Below are 27,188 nucleotides of genomic sequence, written 5' to 3'. Positions count from 1 at the left end.
GATTTTAAACAGTGTCATCTAAAAGGTAAGCTTTCATTACTTTTCAATCATTGGCAGCTTTCATTACTTTTCAGTCACTGCCATATACCTTTATTTTCTGGTTAAATTCAAATTATGTAAGGTTAAATTATGATTACATACATCACAGTTCATATTCTGGTAATGCTTGCTATATTATACTGTGTTAAAAAGCTTTTAAAAGGTATATAGGCATATCTCATTTTATTGTGCTCTGCAGATAATTCCATTTTTAAAACTGAAGATTTGTGGCAACCCTGTGTTGAGCAAGTCTGTTGGCACCACTTTTTTCAACAGCATTTTTTTGAGGTGTGTACATTATATTTTAGACAATGCTACTGCCTACTTAATAGACCACAACATAGTATAAACATAACTTTTATACAAACTGGGAAATAAAAAAATTCACGTGACTCGCTCTTCTGCAGTGGTCTGGAACTCAATCCACAGCATCTCTGAGGTATGCCTGTCATTACCATCAGAGAAATCTCCCAGTTTAGGATATTATCTTGCTGTCATCAGAAGTAACTTGATCAAACTAGCTCTAGGCTAAGAATGAGGAACAAATAAAAGTTTCTGATTAAAGATAAAGAAAGCTTATAAAGTCTCATCTCACCGTAATGTTCCTTTCATTGATATACTTGAAAGTTTGTAAATTTCCAGTATTAAATGGCAAATTTAAATGAGTTAAAAAATGCATCCACAGGTCAAACTTCCTTGCAATTGTTCTCCTACTGCTATTGGTCACCAAATGTTGTTTTTAGTTGCTAAGTCATGTCTGACTCTTTGCAACAGGCTCCTCTGTCCATGCAATTTCCCAGACAAGAACACAGGAACAGGATGCCATTTCCTTCTCCAGGGTGTCTTTCCAACCCAAGGATCGAACGCGAGTCTCCTGCAGTGGCAGGTGGATTTCTCTACCACTGAGCCAACAGGGAAGCCCCACCAAACATTAGTCAATTTTAAAATGTTGCAGTTCAATAACAAAGTAATGAAAATGACTTACTTTACTAGAACAAGCAAATCCAGTTCCAAGAGCTGCCAAAATCTCAAGCACAGCAGGAGTGGAGTTGCACTTCACCGTGTAGAATGGCTTTATCTGAGCCACTATGTTCTGCCACTGACTGTGCTTCTTCACAATCTTTCCAAGATCTCCCACAAAAAATGCATTTTTCCCTGTCTATTATAGTTATGAAAAAAAGAAACATAAGAACTACTGAAAACAGAGTGTTAAGTAGGAAGGAACTCCCCTTTTCCTCCACAAATGAGCCAAGATAAATATTTACATATCACCACATTTAAGGCTTGTTTCTTTTTAAACTTGACTGTTTGCTGTTCTATGCTGACATAAAAAATATTCCCTTAGATTAAAAAAATTAAAAAACAGTGTCAATGAGAGTGACTTTCTACTTCAGAACTGCTCCAATTTTACTTCTGGTGAATGGAAGGGAAGATTACTTATATCGTTCCATGCATTCCTTAACTGTTAAACCTACTTTAACAGTACAGGATCTAATTTCCTAAAAAGGTGAGTAGAACAAGGAATGCTAAACAAAAAGCCATATCCCCAATGTGAACTGCAGTTAGAGACACTAAAACAAGGGAACAAAGAAATCCATTTTTAAGGAGGTAAGTTGGTAGTATTTGTAGAGGTGACAAAACTAAATTTAAAAATACAGAAGTACACTAAATGCCAAGTCCGATAAATCCAAGTCCGATGGTTAGGACTCAGTTTTCGCTGCTGTGGCCTGGGTGCAATCCCTGGGTCAGGGAACTCAGATCCCACAAGCCGTAGAAAGAAAGAAAGAACAAGTAAATGGATTTTTATTACGAATCTGGGAAAAGATCGTGATAGAGTCTGAAGCTGGAGCTACCCTAGGGGTAAAGAGATGACTACACATATCATCCAGAGAATAAATTACCCAACGTTAGATGGCAGACCAAATAATCTTTATTTAAAACATACAACATTCAGATATTGTTTGAAATGTCATGAAAATATTACTGTTTTCTATAATCCACATTATTTGAAGATATACATCATTAGAATGTACTGACCAAAGACAGACTGCCACCCTTAATGTTCTGACCCAGGAAGTGTTGTAAAAGTGACTAAGACTAGTGACATGAGAGAACTAACTGTGGACTGGTTTGACTATAGAATAGACCGAATGGTCGGACAAATGTCATTCTTCCTCACCCCCAAAAAAGAATTCTGATGACAGAAGAGAGCAGCAGGATTTTGCTGGTGTGAGAGAAGACTTAAACATATCTGTAGAGGTCAAGAGAAAGCTTTTTGGGTATCCTATTACTGAACATCAATAACCTGAAAACACTTCTTCAAATTTGGGGAATATAGGAAATTAGCTCCAACAAAAACAAATTCTTTCAGGAAGGCAATAAACAAAAATTACTGTATCAGTAAGTACAAAACAAAAATGATCTTAAGTAGCAGTAATGATGCTTCATATTTCAGAAATTATTATAAACACTATTTTAAGAAATCCGATATGACACTTACCAGGGTATGTTCATAAACATAGTTATCAATAACATTTCCAAGGTTTGTTCCTTCATCCAACAGGCCAACGGAGTAGTTTGCATCGTCAATAAATCCTTTCATCTCAGCCGTATTCCACAAAGCCGAAAGTCATAAACCAGGAAAAACAAGAGACGGGCCACCAAGCCTTACGTCTGGGTCCTTAGAATATGCAACAAACTGTCAAAATAGAAGTTATTTCAAAGTCTGTATTATTTCATTAGTTAAACTTAATAGTTTAACTATTAAGTTAATAGTTTAACTTATTAAACTCCAGCTGTCAGTTGGAGTATGCTAATAAGAGGTACCTAATTTAGTGAAGAATCTGCATAATCACTTACCATTTTCAGAAACACTCGATCACCAACATCCTTTCCTTAGCGCCCATTTTAAAGCAAATGTGAATTTATACATAAAAAGACAAGCTTAATATGACAATTTCTTGAGAAGGCAGCTGAAACATATGCAGAATATGTTACAAATCAACATCATCACCTTACTTACATAGAGTTGCAGAGCCAGTCTTTTTTATCCATCTTGCTTTGTGGTTCTTCCATATAACACAAACAACTTTACTCATTTTAAGTAAAGAAAGTTAGCGAAATAAACTAAATGTCTGCAGCTAAGCAATCAAAATAGTCTGAACTTCAAATCACTGCCAGTCACATAACCAGTGTGATACCAGGTAACTGCAGATAAACGTCTTCTAAGTAAAATTCTAGAGTAGGTGATGTGTAAGCAACAGGAATGGGTGAAAGTGGAGGCCGACTTCAGGAGGACATCTGTAGCTCTGATACAGACTACCTGGATCCCACACCACAAGCTACAACAGAACTAGTTCAATCAAGTTAACAATTACGTCTGAGGTAAGCTTATTTGGTGAAAATGTTTCTGGAACATAAGTCAGAAAACCTAGTCCTGGCTTTGTCATTTAATAGCTGTGCAATCCAAGGTCAACTACTTCAAAAAACTGTTGTAAAAAAATAAAAAAAATCACTTAAGTGCTGACTTGAAAGAGCTAACTGCCAGAAATGCAAGAATGTCACTGCAATTTGAAACTAGGTATAAGTTAGGGACCTATATATACATCATAAACATTTATTTATTAAGAACTCTGATTTTTAAAAGGCATCATACTGGGACTTCCCTGGTGGTCTAGAGGCTAAGACTCTGTGCTCCCAATGCAGGGGGCCAGGGTTCAATCCCTGGTCAGGGAACTTGATCCCACATGCTGCAGCTAAGGCTGGGAACAGCCAAATAAATAAATAAAATAAATAAATATTTAAAAAAAAAAAAAAAAAAAAAAGGCATCATACTGAATCCAACTCTTCCCCAAACAAATAAAGTTTCCCTCTTTCTCCAAATCACCCACTGTTCTCTGGAGCAGCCCATACCTAAGTTTATCTTCTTTGCTGAATTTACTGGTCCTTATCCCCTGGAGAAGGAAAAGGCATCCACTCCAGTACTCTTGCCTGGAGAATTCCATGGACAGAGGAGCCTGGCAAGCTACAGGCCATGGGGTCGCAAAGAGTTGGACACACACACACACCTGTTACTCTAATATAAAGTCTATAAACATAACATGTTCTCGAGACAGATGCTGTCACTCCGTGTCTGGGACTGATTTCTGGGTGCCACATTAATTTTAAGGGACTTAGACCAGATTCTGGCAACATACACAGCTTTTCCTGTCTCTTTGATTACGCCCTTTCTCTTCCCCTCCCCCTGCTCTATGCCAGAGTTCACCTCAAGTGGAGCCCTTGTCCTAAAAATATATTCCATTTCAATGGTTCTCAAAAGTATCAGCTTTTTGGTTGCACCAAAACAATTCCTCAATAAGCCACAGCATTAGTCAATTTCATGAAATAGAAAAACATTTTAAAAACAGCAACAGTTATATTTCTAAGAAGTCAACTACATGAAGTTTACTGAGAAAATCTTAAGATTGTCACACCAGAAATGATTTAAATCTGTGCCCAGAAAGTAGACATTTAGGCTTGAGGATACATGTTTTTTTTAAGCAATGTAAGACCAATCAAAACATCAATTTTAGGGGGATATTCAACCGCACTAACACAAACAGAACGATAAAGGTTATACATTCAAAAAGATAATTTATCCTATTAATAATGAAAAGTACTTAATTAAGATCTTTAGCCTAGTATTTCAGCTCATCAGATTCCTATGTATTTTCTACTCTCTACGCAGCATTTACCTGGGAACCCTGAGTTATCAATTATGGACCATCACAGGCAACTGCCACCAAATGTAAAGTTGTAGTTTTTAAAGTCAGGACAAGAAGAACCTCCATTTCCTTCAGCTAGAGATGGCTGGATGGCATCACCGACTCAATGGACATGAGTCTGAGTAAACTTGGGGAGTTGGTGACGGACAGGGAGGCCTGGCGTGCTGCAGTCCGTGGGGTCCCAAAGAGTTGGACACGACTGAGCAACTGAACAGGGTTTAAGGAAGGCTAATTTCCCTCTGACACTATGATCCTAAACAGTCACAAAAACATCAGGTCCATTCATCCCAGTCTTATCTGCTGAATGCCAACACTCTTCACAAATTTTTGTACATTAAGTAAGGTTATGGTTATCTGAGTGAAAGTTGCTCAGTAGTGTCCAACTCTTTGCGACCCCAGGGACTAACTTGACTATACAGTCCATGGGATTTTCAAGCCAGAATACTGGAGTGGGTAGCCATTCCCTTCTCCAGGGGATCTTCTCAACCCAGGGATGGAACCAGGGTTCTCCTAAGGATTTTTTCCAACTATTTTCAAACTACATAATCTACAAATTCAGTCAAATCTCACTGCCTGCTAAACTAGCTTAATCTAAAAGCAAACATTTTTTATAGCAGTGTGCCAAAAACTTTGTACACTATTCTCTTAACCCTCAAAAACCACGATGACAGTATTATTCTATTTTATTGAGGCACAGAAAAACCAGGCTAGCTAGGGAGATGCCGATGACAAAATTACAGTCATACCTTGGAGAAACTGCAGGTTTAGTTCCAGACCACTATAATAAAGTATCTCATTAAAGCGAGTCACATAAATTTTTTGGTTTCCCCATTCATATAGAAGTTCCTCTTATACTATCCTGTAGTCGATTAAGTATGCAAAAAAAAAAAAAAAACCCCCCACCAAAACCCCAAACAATGTACATACCTTAACTAAAAAATAATGCTCTTGGAAAAACGGCACCAACAGATTGCCAAAAACAAGGTTGCCACAAACCTTTAATCTATAAAAAATGCAACCTTTGCCAAGTGTAATAAATCCAACACAACTCTCAGGCTCTTTGATAGAGACAATGACATCCCCAGATCAATTAACCATTTCTTAGACATATGAACTCTCATAGTTGTTAATAAACTCTACACTTTATTCACACATGGTACCAAAATATCCTATCATGCCTCCTTACAGTCTTCAAATCTTTCTTAAGACTAGTTTCTACATAACAACCTTGTTCCTTCTATATCTCTTGCCTAAATTCTCAGGTAAACCCTAAAGTTTTTTTCCTTTTTTAATCTTATCAATAGTTTACATGCAGTAATGTACACCCTCATTCTGACTAGTGTATACACCAGTATAACCACCACTATCGTAAAGATAAAGCTCTTCAAGTCCTTTTGTCCACCTCAGGCAAACATTTATTTGCTATCACTAAAGACTCTTGTAGAAGTGAAATAATTTTAAATATTAATAGTAAAGGTCAAACTAAAACAGCTGACAAATAAATGTACTATCAATGCAAATAAAAATGTTAAAGTATGCCTTGCTCTAAAGGAAAGACTTAAGAGTTCATGTAGAGGGGCTGTATTCCCATCACTGAAATAGAACTCTCACTTCTGAAGTTTACCAATCCCAATCTGACTCACTAAAGGACTGTGACAGAAAAATAAAATTTGCTACATTGGCAGGACTGACAAAAAGGATTTGGGGACTAACACACTTGAAACCACTAAAACAGGTGTCAACATAGTATTTTTTACTTCCTTAATTATACTGAGCACTGCAATAACAGTGGACTAAAACCAATCTAATAACATCTATCCTTCAAAGATGGTACATGTGGAGCTCTATCTTGGTTTATCCTCTCAGATGCTCCCTGGCAAGGTCTTGAGATTCCTGGCCCATGGTAGGTGCTGAGAAACAGATGGATCAAGGACAACTGATTCTAAGAATGGGAGTTTTGAAACTTAAGGTTTCTGGTGGCAACAGCAAGGAATGCCCTACAGTGTGTTGGGAAAAAAAGGTCCATCTTTCTTTCACACCTTAAAAGGAGCCAAAACCTTGATATACACAGGTGACCCACATGTAAAACTCAGTTAAAAACTAAAAGCTAAGTGCAAAAAAAAACCCTGTTTCCTCAAATGAATCCACAAAACACAAAAACCTTCAGGAAAGCTAGTTTCTAACAAATTTTAAGCCAACAAACCCTGTGCTCAAATGAAACATTCACTTGGAAGCCCAGGATTTCCAACAACTGAAAAGGCTTAAGTAGGGGGATAAGCGTAGGCTGATCTTGAGTCTTTCCTACGCCCAATCTCACGGAAGCAGTCCCAAAAAGCAGTTCATAATCATACCCTCAGAAGTCTACGCTTGAATTTCTTTACATGTAAGCAAAAACAGTTTCAAGTTCACTGCTGCAAAAAGGCTTATGTTACATTTCTGCTTTACAAGGCACTGAAGTAAAGAAATATTTGACTGAAATATTTTCAAGAGGCAAATAGTTACTTGGTGATAACATTAAACCAAAAATCTGACACACAGCATGTTCAAAGGAGTTAGAATGAAAATAAGTGTTTACGTGTTGGGGGTGAGCAGAGTTTATACTCTATGCCAGATCTGCATAGAGTCAATCCAGAAAACAGGGAGTTTCCAGGAATTTCTCTTAAGAATGTAGACTTAAGGACTTTCCTGGTGACCCAGTGGTTAGGACTCTGTGCTTCCACTGCAGGCTGCCTAGGTTTGATCCTGCAAGCCAGGTGCAAGGCCGAAAAAAAAAGCAGCAGACTCAAGCCCAAGTGATCCCAAACTCCCTCACCTTGATCCAACCCAACACACTGTGCCATTTTCAAAAATGGTGTATAAATCAGAAATAGGGTTGATTTACTCGTTTCAGCAAGCTACAGACCACTATATACTACAGTCTAGTGTTGCTGGACATTGATTTATTTTCACATTAAACTTAAGGAAATCTACTCCATTTAAATCTTAGGTTCTCCTTAAAATGCTTTATAACTTAAGAGCAAATTCATTTTAATAGAAGCTCCCAAATTTACTGTTATCAACAGACCCTAAAATATGTTCTCTACTCACAAGAGCCTGTAAGCTATTTTCACAAATAAACATCTTAACATATGGTGAAAGAAAGCTCAGCTTATTTTACACTAATACAATTGCTGCAATCACAATACCACATTTATAATAAGTAATTTCCTCTTGGACATCATAGCTAGGAAGAAAAAAGTATTTAACAGTCCTTATTTACACCCTCATATTGGTGTTTTTTGATAATACATTTTTTAGGAAGAGCTGCCAAGGAAAGAAAAGGTTCCCAAGAACCACACTGCTCCCTGGAGCCTTCATGAGGCCGTGAGTCCTCATGTCATCGAGAGGGAAGCTCCAAGAGGAGTGGCTGCAGCAGCCGGGCATGTGCTTCGTTACACACCTGCTACAAAGGCTTCTACAGTTGATTGTACTTCAGAAGAAACTGACACATCTCTCAAATAATCACAAGATAATTCTGGCAGCAACAGCCCACTTGACACCAAGCTGGATGAATATGAGTCTCGGATTTCTGAAGTGAAGACCTCCCTGGAAGTAGAACAGGGAGAGCTGAAAAGTTGAGAGTACTGTTTCAGAGACATCTAAGCAGGAAACCCAACTGTAACACATCACCAGTTTTCTAAAAGGAATTTTCCTCATTAAAAATGAGAACGTAAGATATTTTGAAACTTACACTACTACTATTACCCTGGAGAAACCTAAGGCTATTTCTACTTTTTTTTATTATTTTTGCATAGACATTTGATGCTTAGCACTCAGTTCACAGCTTTAAAACTAGACACAATGCAGGACTTTCCTGGTGGTCCACTGGTTGAGACTGCAGGGAGTATAGGTTCCAACCCTAGTCAGGAAACTAAGATCTCTCGTGCCAAAAAAAAAAAAAAGAAAAAATGCTGTCAAAAATCACCTTTGCCTTCTACATCCCACATAAAAATGTTACTTACCACACAGCATACCTTCAGAAATAATTGGTCACAAGAGCAGAAAGATGACAATGGCACTAAAAACATGAGGTCTGGAGCAGGCCTCCAGGAAGCCACATACCAGAACTGGTAGGTAAGAAGTGCCAATAAATCTGTGTTATCATTAAGATCATATAAAAATTTTCCATGCTGGATCAAAAATAAGTGATGGATTAAAAAAAAAAAGTGATGGATAGTAACAGCCTATTTTGAGTACTTAGGATAATCAAGACAGGGGTTGCTTTCACTGACAGTAAGAAGAGAGCCAATAATGGCAATAAATACCCTTTAGTTTCTTTTTCAGGTGATAAGGTTGAAAAAAACTTCAGAGTAAGAACACTAAGGTAACTGCTGAAGACTTACTTAAAAAAAAAAAAACCAACACAAGACAAGAATGGACAGGAAATATATAAAGGGGGAGGTGATACACAAATCCTAAAGGAAATGAGCCCAACAGGCTAAGTTTGAAGTGTTCAGGTAAAGGCTGCTCAATGCAAAATGCTGCACAGTAAGTTCTAAAATACATCTTAAGGAGAAAGGAATTTCACAGCAATATACTATTCCAAGTGATTAATTGACAAGATTAGGCTCCCTTAACCAAAAAAAAGTGTCTTGACTATTTGATGTGAAGACTAAATTTCTTCAAGTGTGTACCTGCGTGGAAGTAAACTATGTAAATCCTTATGATAATTAAAATGTAGTAACACTGCAGATAACTATTGTAATGCAACATGAACAGCACCAAACACATAATCATGTTAATTCCAAGCGTTCTAGTTTTCCTGGTGCAGCACAGGGAAATTCCCTTTAAACAAATGCACTGAACTATTGTTTTGAGTACCCAAGGGCAGATCTCACTGCCACCTCACCAAGAGAAAAACTTACTTTTATTATACAAAGCATGTGTACATTATAATTACTGCATTACACACCAGGTAAAGAGGACTGAATACCTTAGAAGCCCCTGCACATGGTTACTGGGTAGTTGTGGTTGCATCCCCTCAAGAATAAACATGTTCAGACTCGATTTCATCATTCCCGTTATTTAATCTTTTTATTCCCCTATATGCCCTTAAAACATTGGCTTTATTGGTTTTGAACCATGAATGGAATCACTGTTGTTTTCCTACTATAACTTCTTTTGCTCAACTTTTAAGTTTCAATTCCTTCACAGACAGACAGGACTGAAGTCCATTAATTTTCACTGCTGTGCACTATTCTTTATAGATGTACAACAGGACCTGTGGGCCATATTGTTTACAAACACCATATAATCTCTTGCTATTATTTATGTGCCCAAGAGGAGCATTACTCAAATTATGGTCCACAGGACTTCTCTGGTGATCCAGCAGTTAAGACTGTGCTCCCAATGCAGGGCGTTCAAGTTCAATCCTTGGTCAGGGAACTAGACACATGCTGCAACTGAAAGATCCGGCCTGCCACAACTAAGACTCGGCACAACAAAATAAATAAATATTAAAAAAAAAAAAACCTGTAATCTGCAAACTAGCTGGTCCACAAATTAACAGCCAAGTAGCGTGCTACCTGACATTCTGCCGCAAGAGTCCATCTTACTGACTGGCAGTTTAGGGAGCATCAGTCTAGGGCCACATACCTGGGAGTGAAACTGCTAGTCTTCTAGAGAAAAACTGTATTTAAACCTTTTGTTTTCCTATTGTGTGTGTGGGGGCAGTGGTCTTTGTTTTCCTTCACTTTTTCTTACTGACCTATAGGAACTCTTCCAGGACTCAGGATAGCAAATCTCACTTTGAGTTTTAGTTTGCTATTAGTAGCCATGCTGAACATACTAGGACATCCCATCCTGCTTTTGGTCATGTCAATTATTACATGGCAATCATACTGAACCCAGATGATGAGCTAAGAAGAGACTATACTAATTTAGCAGCTCTTTACAAACCGGGCATAGAAGGATCTTTGCAATAAAAAACAAGAGATAGGGAATTTCCTGGCTTTCCAGTGTTTAAGACTCTGTTTCTACTGCAGAGGCCATGGGTTCAATCCCTGATTAGGGAATGAAGGTCACGCAAGAGAAATATAGCCAAAAAATAACCCATAGTCATATATTTAATGTAAGCCTAATATTAATTTCAGTCTGATGAGCACATGAAGACAGTAGGGAGTGTGATTTTAAGAACATGTTGGGCAACAGGAGAATTCTTCAACAAGAATTTAAGACCGAAAAGCCTCTACAGTTGAGGAACAGCTTTTTACTAGACAAATCTAAGGAGAAAGATGTGTATAATTCCTATGATTCTTATTAATAGATATTTTAAGATTAATACACTACTACTCACATTCATGGTAAAATTATCCTAGAGTGATGTTGTCCAACAGAATTTTCTGTAATGATTGTGCACTCAATTGCATCGAGCATCTGAACAACTGAATTCAATTCACAAGTTTACAAAACTTGTAAGTCAAACAAGTCAAACAAAAGTCAAAACTCCATACCAAGTAAATCCTAGAGAAATGAAATGCATGCTTACATAAGATAATAAAGGTGGGAAAACTTTAGAGCAGAGCATTCCAAAAGAGTTTATCACCTTGGCTCCTGCTACAAGTCACTAGACACAGGCAGTGCGGACCTCGTGGCGCTGGGTGTGGTTTGGGCAGACTGAACTTCACCAGCCTGACCCTTCGCTACTCAGCGCCCTGTACAAGCACTTTCTGTTCATGCCACAGTGCTCTTCACATTACTCACTGGATCAGAAAAAAAGGGTGGCCAAATCGCTGTTTCAGTTAGCTTGTGACAAATTGCTTAATTAAGTGTGCAGAGATGACCCTGGAATGGAGGTGAAGGACAAAAGGATCTGTGTTTTCTAGTAGGTGAGAGCATTTCACTTGCAACAGCTCCTTATGCTGGTCTGAACAATTGGCCAGCCTAAAAGCAGCTACAATTTACCTAGATTTTATAGTTTATAAGACACAGTTCACACAATATCTTATTTACTCCTAATCAGAAGAATTAAGTATTTAAAAATGCTTTTTTTCAGGGCAAAGAACCCCAAACTCAAAAACTCTGAAGACGAAAGAGAATGTAATGGAATACACAGGTTGGTAGTGACTTTAATTTTCTCAGCTCAACTATTTTCTGTAATAAATCCAAGAACCATTTTATTCCCCTTCAAGAATGGTCTACACTGCCTGCTACTCTATCTGGCCCTCCCAAGAAAGTCTAAATTTGCCTAAAATAAGAGTACCATGTCCCCCAAACTCTATTTTATCCAGTAACAGGCTATTATTCCCATTGGGCTTATACAGAACGCTTTTTTTTTTTTTGGCGCTACTTTACACAGGCAAAAAGGCACCACTGAATACTGCTCTTTGCATGCCAAAGGGATACACATACTTTAATGACAGCTTTATTCATCACTGTGATTCTTGATGACTATCAACAATCATTAATAAAAATTCTCAATCGACTTGCATCACAGAATCTTTGAATTACCCTAAATATTCTCCATAGACAGCCAAAAATCTGCCCTTCCTACTGACAACAGTAAAACACAAAGGAATAGCTCCACACAGTAAATTCATTAGGAGCATTTTATGTCCCCAATTAAAATAATTTCAACTTAGGTAAAGCAGCCCCTTTTAAAGCATGTAGATATTAACAAACAGGAGAGAGAACATGAATATTTAAAATTTTAAGGCTCCATTTAGATAAATCAATTAATTGAATCCCTTTTCCATTCTTATCAATAGGAGCAAAACATTAAAAGGAATACACTAATAATTAATCTGACTTCATCATTAGATCTGCTAATAGAAGCAGCTGGTTAGGAGAATTTGGTTTTCTGAAATAATCTTTAGAATTTTTGCACTGGGCTGATCTATTAATCATAATCAGAGCTCTAGCTAAAATAACTTAAAAAATCTAGCCCACTGAAAAACCACTGCAGCATAGAGTCTAAGAAATTTAAAAGGTGCTCAAAAGTTTTTCTACAATTTGAACCCTTCATTAATAAGATATTAGATAAGCATTAAGATATCTTTACAGTGCTCACACATAACACCACACACGTGTTCAAAAGAAAAAACTTTACTATGTAAGCAATTTATAAAGTTTCTAGATACTTAATTACTATCTAAAAATTCAGATGATTACCTGATTTGAAAACCTAACTCTAAAAGTCAATCCGAGAGCTCAGACCACCTGCACAGAAATCCTACCGGAATATTGGGAGTTTGCTGCTGCTAAGTCGCATCAGTTGTGTCCAACTCTGTGCGACCCCATAGACAGCAGCCCACCAGGCTCCTTTGTCCCTGGGATTCTCCAGGCAAGAATACTGGAATGGGTTGCCATTTCCTTCTCCAATGCATGAAAGTGAAGTGAAAGTTAAGTCGCTCAGTCGTGTCCGATTCTTCGAGACCCCATGGACTGTAGTCTACCAGGCTCCTCCGTCCATGGGATTTTCCAGGCAAGAGTACTGGAGTGGGTTGCCATTTCCTTCTTCAATTGGGAGTATAATGTGGTTCAAATAGAGCTTATTTAACTATACATTTTGCAGTGCTATGTACCAACTGTTCTCCATGAAGGCCAGTGTGTTAGTCTTTTGAATGACTTAAAATTTTTCAAATAGTACTGTTGCTCCACAGGAAAAATCTCAGGATTTCAACGTCTAGTATCGCAAACTGCTATTGATATCTAAGGATGTTTATGGAATGCAAAATTCAGGAATATTAGCACTAAATGGGATAAGTCAAAATAAAAATAGCTTCAGATTCAGCTCAGATTCAGGTCAACTTTTTGTTCCCAAATCAGGTTAGGTCATACCAAGGAAGCTATAAAATTTTTTTTAAACCTTTTGATTTTAAAATTGTATGATTAAGAGATTGTGGCTGTAGCAAAGTACCATGAACTAAAAGTTTCACTTAACATAATATATACTGTACCTGGGCAGAATAAATCAGCCAGTCACTCTGGCTGCCATAACCTGCAGAATGAATAATGTTAGCATTTTCTATCTGTGCCTATAAACACAACACCTCCACACACAAAAGAGGAGAAAATTATAGACTTTCTGAATTCTACAGTATTAATTACCCTACAGACTCTTCCTTAAGCTGGCAGAATCATTTATCAATGTATGAGCTCTCTGATATTGGTTTCTCAAGTCTAAGAGGAAATACCACTAGAAATATGACTATAATGCAAAGTTAAGTTTTCATTAAAAGAGACCTGCAACAAAAGAAGTCATCCTTTAATATGGTCTTTCTTAAAACAAGAAGCCTGCTATGAAATTTCCATCTTAGAATCTACTTCTGACTATGGAATCAAGCACACCGCACCCAGAAAAGTTTTAAATCTTCAAGCCAATTTAGGAGAAAACATCAGATACGCTGGAAGTAGAATAGATGACTAATAAAATGTAAGAACTAACTGGCTTGGCACTGAATTGATGACAACTATACTTCTTTTTTGGAGAAGGAAATGGCAACCCACTCCAGTGTTCTTGCCTGGAGAATCCCAGGGATGGCGGAGCCTGGTGGGCTGCCTTCTATGGGGTCGCACAGAGTCGGACACGACTGAAGCGACTTATCAGTAGCAGCAGCAGCATACTTCTCTTTAATAAGCATACAAGCCACTTGATTAAAATGCATATTTCTGATTCAGGTCTGGGTGGAATCCAGTGTCTGCAATTCTATTCTAGGTTATGCTAATCTTGAGAGTCCCTTGGACTGCAAGGAGATTCAACCAGTCCATCCTAAAGGAGATCAGTCCTGGGTGTTCACTGGAAGGACTGATGCTGAAGCTGAAACTCCAATACTTTGGCCACCTCACGCGAAGAGTTGACTCACTGGAAAAGACCCTGATGCTGGGAGGGATTGGGGGCAGGAGGAGAAGGGGACGACAGAGGATGAGATGGCTGGATGGCATCCCCGATTCGATGGACATGAGTTTGGGTAAACTCCGGGAGCTGGTGATAGACAGGAAGGCCTGGCGTGTTGCGATTCATGGGGTCGCAAAGAGTCAGACACAACTGAGTGACTGAACTGAACTGACTGAATGTTCCAAAGACGACACTGCATTAACAAAGCATGATTAAAATACTCAAAAAAAGAGAAATCAACCTATTTAGGGTTAAAGGAACTGTTTCAGTTCAATTTTCTCAGCTGTGATTTAAAAAATAAGCAATTTGCTCAAATTCACACAGCTAGGAGAAGACCGGTATGGGAAACCCCCCAATCTGGATTTTAAGTCAGTAGAACTTCACAGAAATCATTTTTCTATCTCTTTAAGACTGAAAAAAAAAATTCTAAAATTGTATAACTTGAGGTTAACAGTAAATGGGTTGAAAAGGTTTCCTTTAACATACTCTATCCAATTAGATCTCTTTCTTGAAATTTTCTTATGTTACTCCCTCCAGGTTCTCTAGCCCACTTAAAAACACCCAAATCTCAACACCTAAACCCAAATTTCAACAGCTAAAAAAATCTACAAATAATAAAACAATTTTAATTAATGACCCACACAAATTTAGCAGCACAAATTCAAACACTTTACTATAAAACTGCATTCTGCACAGAGGTTTAATTCAAAGTTAAATCCATATACAGAAAATCAAGTTAGCAAAGTCAAAAACTATCCTTAAAAATCTCTTGGGAAGGCGGTATGTTGGGAGCTAAGCATGCATTATCTTTGAAACATCCAGTTTTTCCACCAGATGAGTATTATACAGTCATTTTGTGAAAAAGAATATAAACTCTAGAAATCACATTGTATCTGGCAAGATGCTCATAACCAGAAAACAAGAATTAAGATTCACCTTTTAAATGCGATGCTCTAGGATAGTGCTCTGGTGAGTGGAATGGAGAGTAGACTCTTTTACTATATTTAAAAATAAACTTTCTTTTCTGACTTAAGCCCAAATACTTGAATCTACCAAGTTAAATGGTTGAATGGTGTGATAAGTTACCACCCACATTTAATTAAAAAAATAAAAAACCATCTCTCCAACTTATATTAAAATCTGGACTAATAAGATTTCCTGAAATTTAGCCTGCAGTATATACTTAAATATAGTAATAATGTGCACAACTGAATCAACTAAATGGGTAAGTAGGGAAATTCCTTGGTGGCCTAGTGGTTATGATTCCAGGCTTTCTCACTGGCATGGCCTGGGTTCAACCCCTTGTCAGGGAACAGATATGGCGCAAGCTGCAATGTATGGCCCAAAAATAGTGGGGGAAGGAGTAAGTAGTAAATACAATTTAGAGTTTTGAAAAGACTGAGCAAGAACTCTCCTTTACTTCTATTTTACAAGACCCTTCCTCACCCTCTGCACAGATGTGAAAATACTTACATGGACAAGTTAGGAGATGGAACCCCCCTATCATCAGCTAGGTTCCCAAGGTGGCTCAGCGTTGAAGTCGAACTGTTCTCTATACAGCACTTCTCCTAGGCCCTCTGGGTAGTTGTATACTTGGTCAGAAAGTTCGCCCTAAAGAAGAAAATAAAAATATATAAGTCATATGCTAAAAAATGCTAGGTTGTGCTTCAAGAAGGTTAAGTTGATGCAAAGGTTAAGTTCAGGAAGAAGTTTCAGTTTGAAGTGTTTCATTAAAGCACATTACACAAAATGATGTTTTCAAAGGGTTTATCATGGTATCAAATACTGTTTTTATACAGTAAGCATTTCCAAGCTGCAAGAATACATAACTGACAGAATTTGAGGTCATGGTCACCTTACCAAGTTGCTCTATCTACCTCAATCAGTTTCTACGCTTCACCCAATTCCATTTTTGCTTTTACTTACTCTAAAACCCAAATTTCTAAGTGGCCTAAAATTTTTAAATGTACAAGTGCTCTCACTAACCTAACATGTATGCAAGATTTTATATGTGTATCTAATAATCTGAAACTAACCAGAAGCTTTCTTTTACTCTCCAAATTCCAATTTTTTCTTTGCTTAAGTATAAAATCCTACTACATATTAAAAATAAAAGCATATTTTGTGACTTAGCTAATACACTATGTATACATGTGAAATAACTTTTGAGACCTGCCTAACATATCTGACAAGTAACAGAGGTTTACCTCCTTCTTATTCCTAACCTATCTACATCTAAGTCACTCTACTATCACTAGGAACAACATATGAATGTAAACATGCTTGACACTCTACAAAATGATAAGTTTTAGAAATGGTTTTTACCTATTAAGATTTGACTGAACAGACTTATCACCTCTAACCTAAACAACTAAACCTACACTTCTATTTGTACTTCAGTGATTGCTATTTTAAAGTAATACAACCTGACAGTATTTCTAGAAGATAGGGGGTAAGAATGAAACCAGAATAATGATGAAGTGTAGGAATCATAAGAATCTGAGATTTCAGAAGCACTCTAGACACATCTTCAGCATATCTCATATCTCAACCAGGATAGAGGCACCCTTGGGGGAAGTAAAATATTCTTTCAATCTATTAGGGGTATCCTGATCACATACTCAATGACACTTATGGATAATTAGGAAACAATCCATATCAACATGCAACAGTGACTATTAACATCACATTAGATTCCAACGAAATACTCTGGTTCCAATTCTCCCCAAACCAATATAATTTAAGTAAATTAAAAGCCATCCCCACTGGAAACAGAGAAAGAGTTTATTTTCAACTATTCTTCGGAATAGGATAATTATCCTAGCTGAGATATCCCCTCCCCCACGTATCAGTAGCTATTTTGTTGCTCAGTGCAACTGAAGAGCAGTGCTGTGAAATGTTAATGACATTAAACTTCAGGAATTCATGAATGTTCTTCAGTAGTATCTCTAAAACATTTCCACCTAACAGAAAAGATACTAGTAGGAAATGAAAGTTCTGAACTTCAAAAGGCACATTTTAATATAAATAAAGGGGGTACAGGGTCATTTACTTAAATGATAAACAATGTTCATCTGTACAGTCAAGATTAACCATTAAGAGGAGGTTAAATAAAAATACGGGGGGGGGGGGGGGGGGGGAGAAGATACAGGTAACACTAAATTTGTCTCATTTAGAGTGGTGTTTATATCAGTTGGATCTTGTACACCACTGTAATCAAATCTCTCAGTTGATTAAAGAGAATGTCCCTTGCTACTATGTCCCTACTATCTTGGCAAATAGCACAGAGAGAACTAGAGTTAACTGAGTCAGCAGCTGACCAATAAAATGCACCAAAAACCTCCCATCACTTTGACAGTAACTACCCAGAAACTTAGTATCCCAAGTTATCAGTACGTCTCACCTCACACTGCCTTTATCAATGACTTTGGTATTCTTTCCAAAACTCCAAAACCCCAGCCTAATCATGAGAAAAATTATCAAACAAATCCAAATGGGGGACATTTTATTGGATATTTGGCTGGTAATTCTCTAGACTGTCAAAGACACGACAACTAAATGCAGTGTGGCACCTGAGACTGGACCCTAGACAAAAAGGACATTAAAAACTGGTGAAATCCAAAGAAAATCTGGAGTTTAGGTGGTAGGCATCCGGTCCCATCACTTCATGGCAAATAGATGGGGAAACAGTGGAAACTGTGTCAGACTTTATTTTTTTGGGCTCCAAAATCACTGCAGATGGTGATTGCAGCCATGAAATTAAAAACGCTTACTCCTTGGAAGGAAAGCTTTGACCAACCTAGACAGCGTATTAAAAAGCAGAGGCATTACTTTGCCAACAAAGGTCCGTCTAGTCAAGGCTATGATTTTTCCAGTAGTTATGTATGGATGTGAGAGTTGGACTATAAAGAAAGCTGAGCACCAAGGGAGTGATGCTTTTGAACTGTGGTGTTGGAGGACTCTTGGGAGTCCCTTGGACTGCAAAGAGATGCAACCAGTCCATCCTAAAGGAGATCAGTCCTGAGTGTTCATTGGAAGGACTGATGTTGAAGCTGAAACACCAATACTTTGGCCACCTGATGCAAAGAGCTGACTCATTTGAAAAGACCCTGATCCTGGGAAAGATTGAGGGCAGGAGGAGAAGGGGACGACAGAGGATGAGATGGTGGATGGCATCACCGACTCAATGGACATGAGTTTGAGTAAACTCCAGGAGTTGGTGATGGACACAGAGGCCTGGTGTGCTGCAGTCCATGGGGTCGCAAAGTGTTGCACACAACTGAGCTACTGAACTGAACTGAATGTATCAAAGTCAGTTTCTTAATTTTGACAAATGTACCACCTCTTATAAGGTAAACTAGGTAAGAAGTATAAAGTAATAACTGTATTATCTTTGGTACTTTTCCGCAAATCTATAATTATTCCAAAATAAAGTTGTTTAAAGAAAAAAAAAATCAAGCAAAGTATTCATATGATGGACTACTATTCAGCAGTTAAAAGGAACCATTTACTGGTGAGTGCACTGTGGATGAGTATCAAAAACAATCTGAATTTAAGAAACCTTTCACACAATATGTACAGTTTCATTTATATGGAAGTTGTAGAATAGACTTCCATAATAACTGCTGCTGCTAAGTCGCTTCAGTCGTGTCCGACTCTGTGCGACCCCATAGATGGCAGCCCGCTAGGCTTCTCTGTCCCTGGGATTCTCCAGGCAAGAGTACTGGAGTGGGTTGCCATTTCCTTCTCCACCCATAATAACTAATCTATGGTTAATAAAAAGAACAGTGACTGCCTTTGTGGGTAGTGAGGGATGGAGCTTGAAGGGGCAAAAGAGAAGTTTCTGGGTTTGATGGCACTCTTCTCATCTCTGATAAAGGTTTGTATACACAGCTGTATTTTTGTTAAAACTCGTCAAATGGTATATTCAAGATGTGCATTTTGCTGTTACGTAAATTTTACCCAATTTTTAAGAAATATTTAAACAGTGTTAAACTAATGATATGTGCATACTGAAGTTGGAGGGGTAAAGTGTTCTGGTGTCTTCAACTTACTTTGAAATACACAGAATAAAAATTGATGAATGAATAGAGCAATTACAAGTAAAGCAAAATGTTAATCGGTTACTGAATCCAAGTGAGGGTACAATTCTTTCACTGCCTCTGTATGTTTGAAAATGTTAAACCTGAGTGGCAAGAGGGACGGCACTGATTACTTGATTAGGGTACCTTCCATTATCACCTATGACCATCAGGAGCCTATATCTTTCCCACTAACTCTTCAGGGCTTATTTGCCTTCATAACCAGCATCTGCACTCTCTTATATTTGTAAAAGAAATCAAAAGGTTGGTAGGGCTCTGCCCTATCATCATTCGCTGTATTTCTGCCAGGCTTATCTATAACAACCTTTCCTCATCACATATGGACTCTCCCCCTTGAGCCTTCATGTTCCCATCCAAGTAAGAGAGGCTCAAGGGTGGAAACAGGACAGAACACAAAGTATCTTAATGTGTCCACGATGCAACCACAAAATCCACTTAAATCTGCTGAAATATCATGGGGCCGTTAACAGTGCGCCAGACCTATTCAGGTTGCCGAATAGTAGCTTAGCCTAAGAAACACACGTTTTCCAGATACACACTGTAAAAGGCTGTTAAAACACCACCGTTGGTGGAAATTGTTAGCCGCTCAGTCGTGTCCGACTCTTTGCGACCCCATGGACTGTAGCCCGGCAGGCTCCTCTGTCCATAGGGATTCTCCAGGCAATAATACTGGAGTGGGTTGCCATTCCCTTTTCCAGGGGATCTTCCCGACTCAGGGATCGAACCTGGGTTCCCTGCATTGCAAGGCACATTCTTCCCGTCTGAGCCACCAGGGAAGTACTGAAACACCACCGTTAACTGCCAATATAGTACTTGATAAGCCACCCAAGCCTACTGCTCTCCCTCTCTCGGCCCAGGAATCGTGGCGCGGACTGGAAAACGAAGCCATGGTGACTAATCCTTGGGCTCCAGGAGGCGGCCCGGGGTGAGTGAAGGCGACTCGGCCCAATCGCCAGCGCCGCAGGGGGCGGGGCGGCAGCCCCGAGGCTTCCAGAAGGGGCCAAAGGCCTCTAGCTCGCTACCTGACACCGGGGCTTCCCCGCCGCCGGGCCCCTTGGCGGCGTCAACTTTCCTCCGGCAGAGAGGGGAGGGCCGCGTTCTCCGCACCCTCAGGCACCCGTCCTCCCCCGGCAGCTGTCACAGGAGGCCGGCGCCGGGCCCGCCCCGCTCCATTCATAGCCTAAGGCCGCGGCGGTTGCAGACAGTCGCGCCGCCCGCCCGGGATACCGAGACGAAGGCGCGGCGCGGCGCCGCTCTGAGCCGGGCGGCGGCACCAGGGCCCCTCGGGGCTGCAGCCCGGCCCCCTCCCCGGAAACAGCAATGCACCACGGGAGCGGGGTGGGGGCCGCCTGCCGCCGGGAGGCGACGCCGAGCCCCGCGGCGGCTAGACCCCCGAGCGCGCCCCCCAGTCCACACATAGACACACACACACACGCCCCCTCGCCCCAACCGCGGCCGATCGGGGCTCGGCTCGGCGGCCACCGGAGGCGCGCCAGCCGCCCCAGCCCGCCGCGCCGCCGCCGAGCCACCGGCCGCCGCCGCCACACACGCCGCCAGCCGCCATGTTCGAGGTGGCCGGCCGCGGGGACGCTGCGGGGGAATGCCGGCCGGTCGGCGGGGCCCAGCGTGAGGCGGCCGACAGCTGCCCGAGGCCGACCCACCCCCCGGCGCCCCGCGCCCCGGCCCCGGCCCCGCCCGCGCCCCTCGGGTCGCTACTCACGTGAGATAACGGCCCAAAGAGTCGGGTAAAGCGTCTTCTCTTTTTCGGCGGAATTTTTAAAGAGGGATGTGGTTACCTTGAGCAGAAATACCCAAGGCGGCCTGGGCCATAGGCTGCAGGGACGACGTGGGGGGAAAAGCGCGGCACCGACACCAGCTGTGCAACAGCGGCGGCGGCGGCCGAGGGAGAGAAATGGAACAACGGCGCGGGCAGAGGAAGAAGGAAGGCGAGAGGGCTGGGTGCAGAGAGGATTCGGCCTCGTCACACCGCAGAGCTGGAGAGCGAGAAAGGATGAGAAGAGGCAGAGAAGGCGGAGAAAAAAAAAGAAAAAAACGAAACACACAGCAACCCAGCGAAGAGCCAGCGAGTGTGGGAAGGCGGCGCCGGCGACGCCAGGCTTTATACCGAGGGGCGGGGTTTGGTGACGTCACAGCCGGCCGGGCCGCCGCTCGAGCCGGACGGCGCGGGGCCGCGGCGCGGAGAGGAGGGAAGCGGGCGGAAGAGAGTGAGGGCCGGCGTGGGGCTAGCCGAAGGGGGCGGGGCGGGGCGACTCGCGGTGCAGGTGCCTGTCCTCCTCCGCACCCAGTCCCCCGCCCCCGGCCTCTTCCAGCCCACCGCCGCTTCCCGGGCCGGTGAAGGGCCAGCTGCGCGGACTTGGGCGGGCGGGGGAGAAGGGAGGTGGCCGGGACAGAGCGCGGCGTCACCGGCGCCCCCGACGCCCGGGCGCCTGCGCTCACGCCGGAGGCGGACCGGGGCGCTTTGGGAGCTGGGCCCGGCGGCCGCGGCGCCGAACGCTGTTCGGGCCCGAAGCTGGCGCGACGCCTGCACTGCCTGGAACCTGCTCTGCCTGGAAGAGGGTGAAAGAGGGCGGCCACCCCCGGAGCTTCCCGCCCCCGCCCCCTCCTCGAGAGCTCTCCGCTTTGTGCGGGCTCTATAGGCTACGCCTGGGGACTGCACTCCCGGGGTCAAGCGTCAGCCCCCGCGGGATGCGGCGCTCCTTTTTTTTGGGAAGCGAGTTTCTAAGGGCCAAAACGGCTCGGCCCAGTGTTCGGGTGGTTGCAGAGGCTTGTGACCGCGTGGGCATGTCCCCAGTGTTCGCACGTTGCAGTGTGGTGCAGTAGGATTTTTTTTTTTTTTTTTTTTTTTAAGGAGTGTGGCTTTTACGTCTTTATTTTTACAAGGGTTGAGGCCGGCTGACCCGGTCTTTATTCATGAAGGACCTGTATTGGAGAGGGCATTACCGACGTTAGACGGGCACAGTACTTTAATTCCCTACGTCTCATTGCGCGGTCATTTTAATTTTACTACTCCAGAGCAAACTTATTTTTACTGGGGAACCTAGGACGACCTACATGGCTTTTAATTTATTCTCATGTTTTTAAAATGTCTTCGCGCTCGCCATCAGAAACCCTGAGTTCCTCCCGTGCTAACGCCTTGCAGCTCAGACGCACGAATGAAATGTATATTGACACACACTCCAAAATCTTTGCAGTAAAGACTGAGACTTTTTTCCACTGGCATTTCCCGACCATATGTTTACTTTGTAGCACTGTGGTTGCTACAAATCAGATATGAAAGGAAAAGAGAGCTTTCTTGGGTAAGAAGGTAGCAATGCTCAATGTAGGCTCTGAGGTGAAAGTATTAGGTAAAAACCAGGGGTTGTGGATTCTATTCCTGATTTCATATTTCCATATTTCACTGTGCTGTCTCTTGGTTTTTTCTTTCATTCCTTAAAAATTCTTTACGTTTCAGAACATTTACAAGCACAGCAGTTTACCAGACCCCCTGCTGGAGGGAGGAAGGCTAGAAATGAATACACTTGAAATCTTGGTAACAGTCTAGCAGGGGAAATAAGACAACTACACCAAATAACTAAGTTATTGTTGTAAACAGATAAAATGCTGTGTGGAATCTAGTAGAAGGGGGAAATAACCGCAGCTCAGTGAGAGAAAGGCTACTGGGGAAAGGCAGAGACAGATTTTGAGAGCGGACACTCCAGACAAGGGAAATTAGTCACTTTGAGAGCAGATATTCCAGGCAACGGAACTGCATGAGAAGGCACAGAAATGGGCCAGTTCAAAGCACTGTGAACTAGCTTTCTGGCTCCAACATAGGTACCGCTGCAAATGAGATTGAAAAGGAGGGTGAGGTGAAACGTAGGGATCATAGCTTGAACTTCATTTGGGAACCATTAATCGGGGACATGGTATTTTTAAAAGATTTCTCTAGCATCAATGGGATTGAAAATAGAAAGTTTGGAAAAGAGGAAACCATGAAGGCGACTGTTACATAGTTAAGGGAAGCAGGAAATTTGGAATAGAGGAGAGGAAGGCATAGATGAAGGCATAGAAAGAGTAGGGATAATTTTGAATGTTAAGGGAGAGGAAAGAAAGTGGCATTCCTCAGTCGCGACCCCAGGGGCTGTAGCCTACCAGGCTACTCCATCCATGGGATTTTCCAGGCAAGGGTACTGGAGTGGGTTGCCATTCCCTTCTCCAGAGGATCTCCCCAACCCAGGGATCGAACCCCGGTCTCCCGCATTGTAGGCAGACGCTTTACCGTCTGAGCCACCAGGGAAATCTGATTTGGGGATATGAAACTTATCAACAGGGAGAATTATGAAATCACAAATGGAGAGAGAATGTCCCAGTTTGGGGGAAGACTGAGCCTTCCTTGAGCATAGTCCAAGCTGTAAAATGTAAAATGTAAAAATGTAAAATGTAAAAATGGTCCAAAGGCCCCTGAAAACATAGATCTGGAGCCCTTTTGGCTGTAAATTTGGGACCCTCTCCTATAGACATGGTAATTAAGGAAATGTTAAGGTCTAAAGGAAAAGGGATCTAAGCACGGGACTTAAAGAAATGCCAGAGAGGAGAGAAAGAGGACCAGCCCAAGGAGTAGGAGAAGAATCACAATAGTGCAAGGACAAGCCATTCATGGAGGGTGTTCCAAGATGGAATGAATGATCGGAATGTCATATTCCTGAAAGGGATTCTTCTGATTTGGGAAAATGGCATGTCATCAGTAAACTCCAAACTCATGTTAAGAAGTTTGGATTCTTTAGCCAAAAATACTTCAATCATAAGGGTGAGTTGAATTTTAGAAAAGGGGAGAGTGTGAGGGTGAGAAAAGGAACTGTATATTTGTGGCAGGGAGAACACTTGGAAAGCTATTATAAGGAGAATGATAAGGGCCTGAAAAGAAGTTATGCGTGACCTTTAACTGAATAATTTCAGTGGAGTGAGAGACACAGAACATGGCAGAGGTTGAAGTCAAGAGAAGCTGAGATGAAGTCAGCGAATGTCCACTCTTTCAGCTGGACTAGACCCTACTCCATCATTGTTTATACAGTGAAGCAGCTCAACAATTTATTATTCAAACCATGTACTTGCTCAATTAGTATTTGTGTATTCAAATCTAAATCATACTAGCTTTTATTGCATACAACAGAGCCTTAAAAACAGTCCTGCCATGAACTAGACAGCATAGTAGGTAACTTTAACAGAATGATAGCTGCCTAACGAGAACAGCATGTTTAATTGTGTTTCGGGTTTGAGGTTTGGGGTTTTTTGCCAAGTCAGGTTACTCATACACAAATCACAGGTAGTGCCAGAGAAAGTATTATTTTTAAATAGAGAGCCTTAAGATAAAATAATACCATTCACACTTAGATCATCCTGGATCATTGATTCATAACTTGTTTGCTTTTGTGCCAATAGATGTAAAAGACTGAATGAATTAGATCGTTGATAAAGACAAGTCACTCAAAAAACAATGGGTAACCCTAAAATTACCAGCCTATAACAGAAATATCTTGTAGTCACATATATAAATGTGACAAACAGTCCAATGGTGATTGAGCATGGAAATCATAATTTAATGGGAATGTTTGAAAAGAGCTTAGTAAGAATTTTTATTGTGATACCATGCAGGGCCCTGTGGAGCACCTGGGCACAGAGCCTTTCTGGGTCCCTCATTTCTTTGATTATGGAAAACAGCCTTCATTTAGCCTCCATGACCTTGCCTTAGTGTGCAGTGGGCAGATTCAAGCTGAGTTAATTAAGGAAGGGAGGGGATGCAAGACCAGGGTGAAATAGTCAAGAATAGCCTTGGGACAAGGTCCTGTTTTCCCATCAATGTATGTGAGTGAGTGAGTGAGTGAAAGTCACTGTGGTGTCTGACTCCAGGGACTATACAGTCCATGGAATTCTCCAGGCCAGAATACTGGAGTGGGTAGCATTTCCCTCCTCCAGGGGATCTCACAGGGATCAACCCAGGTCCCTCACATTGCAAGTGGATTGTTTGCCAGCTGAGCCACAAGGGAAACCCATCAATGGATATACACAGCAATTTCTTCGAGCTGTTTTGTAGATACTGAAACCCCTTCCAGGAGGCAGAAGTTACGGATCAGTGATGATATGCTGTAAACCCCAGCCCAGACCTGTTGGACTTGAAGGTGGATGATGCCGACTCCTAGTTAGCTCACTACCAACCCATCAGAAGAATGTCCACAGGCTGATCATGCCCTTTTTGAACAATTACTATAAAACTCATCACTATTTTCCCCAAATTGGGACACCTAGTTTGGAGGGCATGAGCCCACTGTGCCTCTTTACCTGGCAAAGCAATAAAGCTAACTTTTCTGCTTCACCCAAAACTCTGTCTCTGAGATTTGATTCGGCATCAGTGTACAGAGAGGCTGAGCTTTTGTCACCAACTGCTAAGATACATTCTTATGAGTACACTTTATTTTATAGAAAACCAAAATATATAGGTTTAGAATAGTTAAAACACTCACACTTTGAGACATCGTATTTCAGTTGTCTACCACATCTTTTTGTACACTGATGATCTTCCATAAAAGCAACTTGCTTATCAAGAATCTGGCACTGTGTCTTTTATAGACTAGTACAAATCCAAAATCATGGCAGATGGTGACTGCAGCCATGAAATTAAAAGACACTTGCTCCTTGGAAGAAAAGCTATGACCAACCTAGACAGCATATTAAAAAGCAGAGGCATTACTCTGCCAACAAAGATTCAATAGTCAAAGCTATGGTTTTTCCAGTAGTGATGTATGGAGGTGAGAGTTGGACTATAAAGAAAGCTGAGCACCGAAGAATTGATACTTTTGAACTGTGGTGTTGGAGAAGACTCTTGAGAGTCCCTTGGACTGCAAGGAGATCAAACCAGTCAATCCTAAAGGAGATCAGTCCTGAATATTCACTGGAAGGACTGATGCTGAAGCTGAAACTCCAATACTTTGGCTACCTGATGCAAAGAACTGACTCATTGGAAAAGGCCCTGATGCTGGGAAAGATTGAAGGTGGGAGGAGAAGGGGATGACAGAGGATAAGATGGTTGGATGGCATCACCAACTCAATGGACATGAGTTTGAGCAAGCTCTGGGAGTTGGTGATGGGCAGGGAAGCCTGGTGTGCTGCAGACCATGGTGTCTCAAAGAGTTGGACATGTCTGAGCGACTGAACTGAGTGAACTAAACTGAAAAATGAGTAATTAATCATTTACTTGCTTTGTAAATTACTTTGGGAAGACAGAGTTCAGATTACATACTATTCTCTTTTCAAATAGAATTGATATATGCTATCCTTTATTTGCTAAGTATCTGTTGTTATAATCTCTTAAGAGCTGTAATTCCTTTACCTAGGTTGATTTTCACCTCAAATATG

At 41.1% G+C, this 27,188-nt stretch overlaps 1 protein-coding gene across 5 annotated transcripts in view; it reads right to left on the bottom strand.

Annotated features, from left to right (window-relative positions):
- Positions 1 to 21,903, bottom strand: part of AZIN1 (antizyme inhibitor 1) — a 31,089-nt gene extending 9,186 nt beyond the window's left edge. For 2 of the 5 annotated variants that reach the window (XM_043879399.1, XM_043879402.1), the window contains exons 1-5: positions 21,499 to 21,903; positions 16,150 to 16,287; positions 8,242 to 8,387; positions 2,540 to 2,737; positions 1,025 to 1,198 (exon numbers count right to left, since the gene is read on the bottom strand). In XM_043879399.1, the coding sequence (XP_043735334.1) occupies positions 1,025 to 1,198; positions 2,540 to 2,641 (276 nt within the window). In that variant the 5' untranslated portion in view covers positions 2,642 to 2,737; positions 8,242 to 8,387; positions 16,150 to 16,287; positions 21,499 to 21,903. Of the gene's footprint in view, positions 1 to 1,024; positions 1,199 to 2,539; positions 2,738 to 2,898; positions 2,993 to 8,241; positions 8,388 to 16,149; positions 16,288 to 21,498 lie in introns of those variants that run through there. The other 3 variants (XM_043879401.1, XM_043879398.1, XM_043879400.1) reach the window with 3 other exon arrangements.
- Between the last annotated feature and the right edge of the window lie 5,285 nt (positions 21,904 to 27,188).

Source organism: Cervus elaphus, chromosome 21 (assembly GCF_910594005.1).
Source record: "Cervus elaphus chromosome 21, mCerEla1.1, whole genome shotgun sequence".
NCBI classification, from domain to species: Eukaryota; Metazoa; Chordata; class Mammalia; order Artiodactyla; family Cervidae; genus Cervus; species Cervus elaphus.
This window is presented reverse-complemented; position numbering and strand designations above follow the sequence as displayed.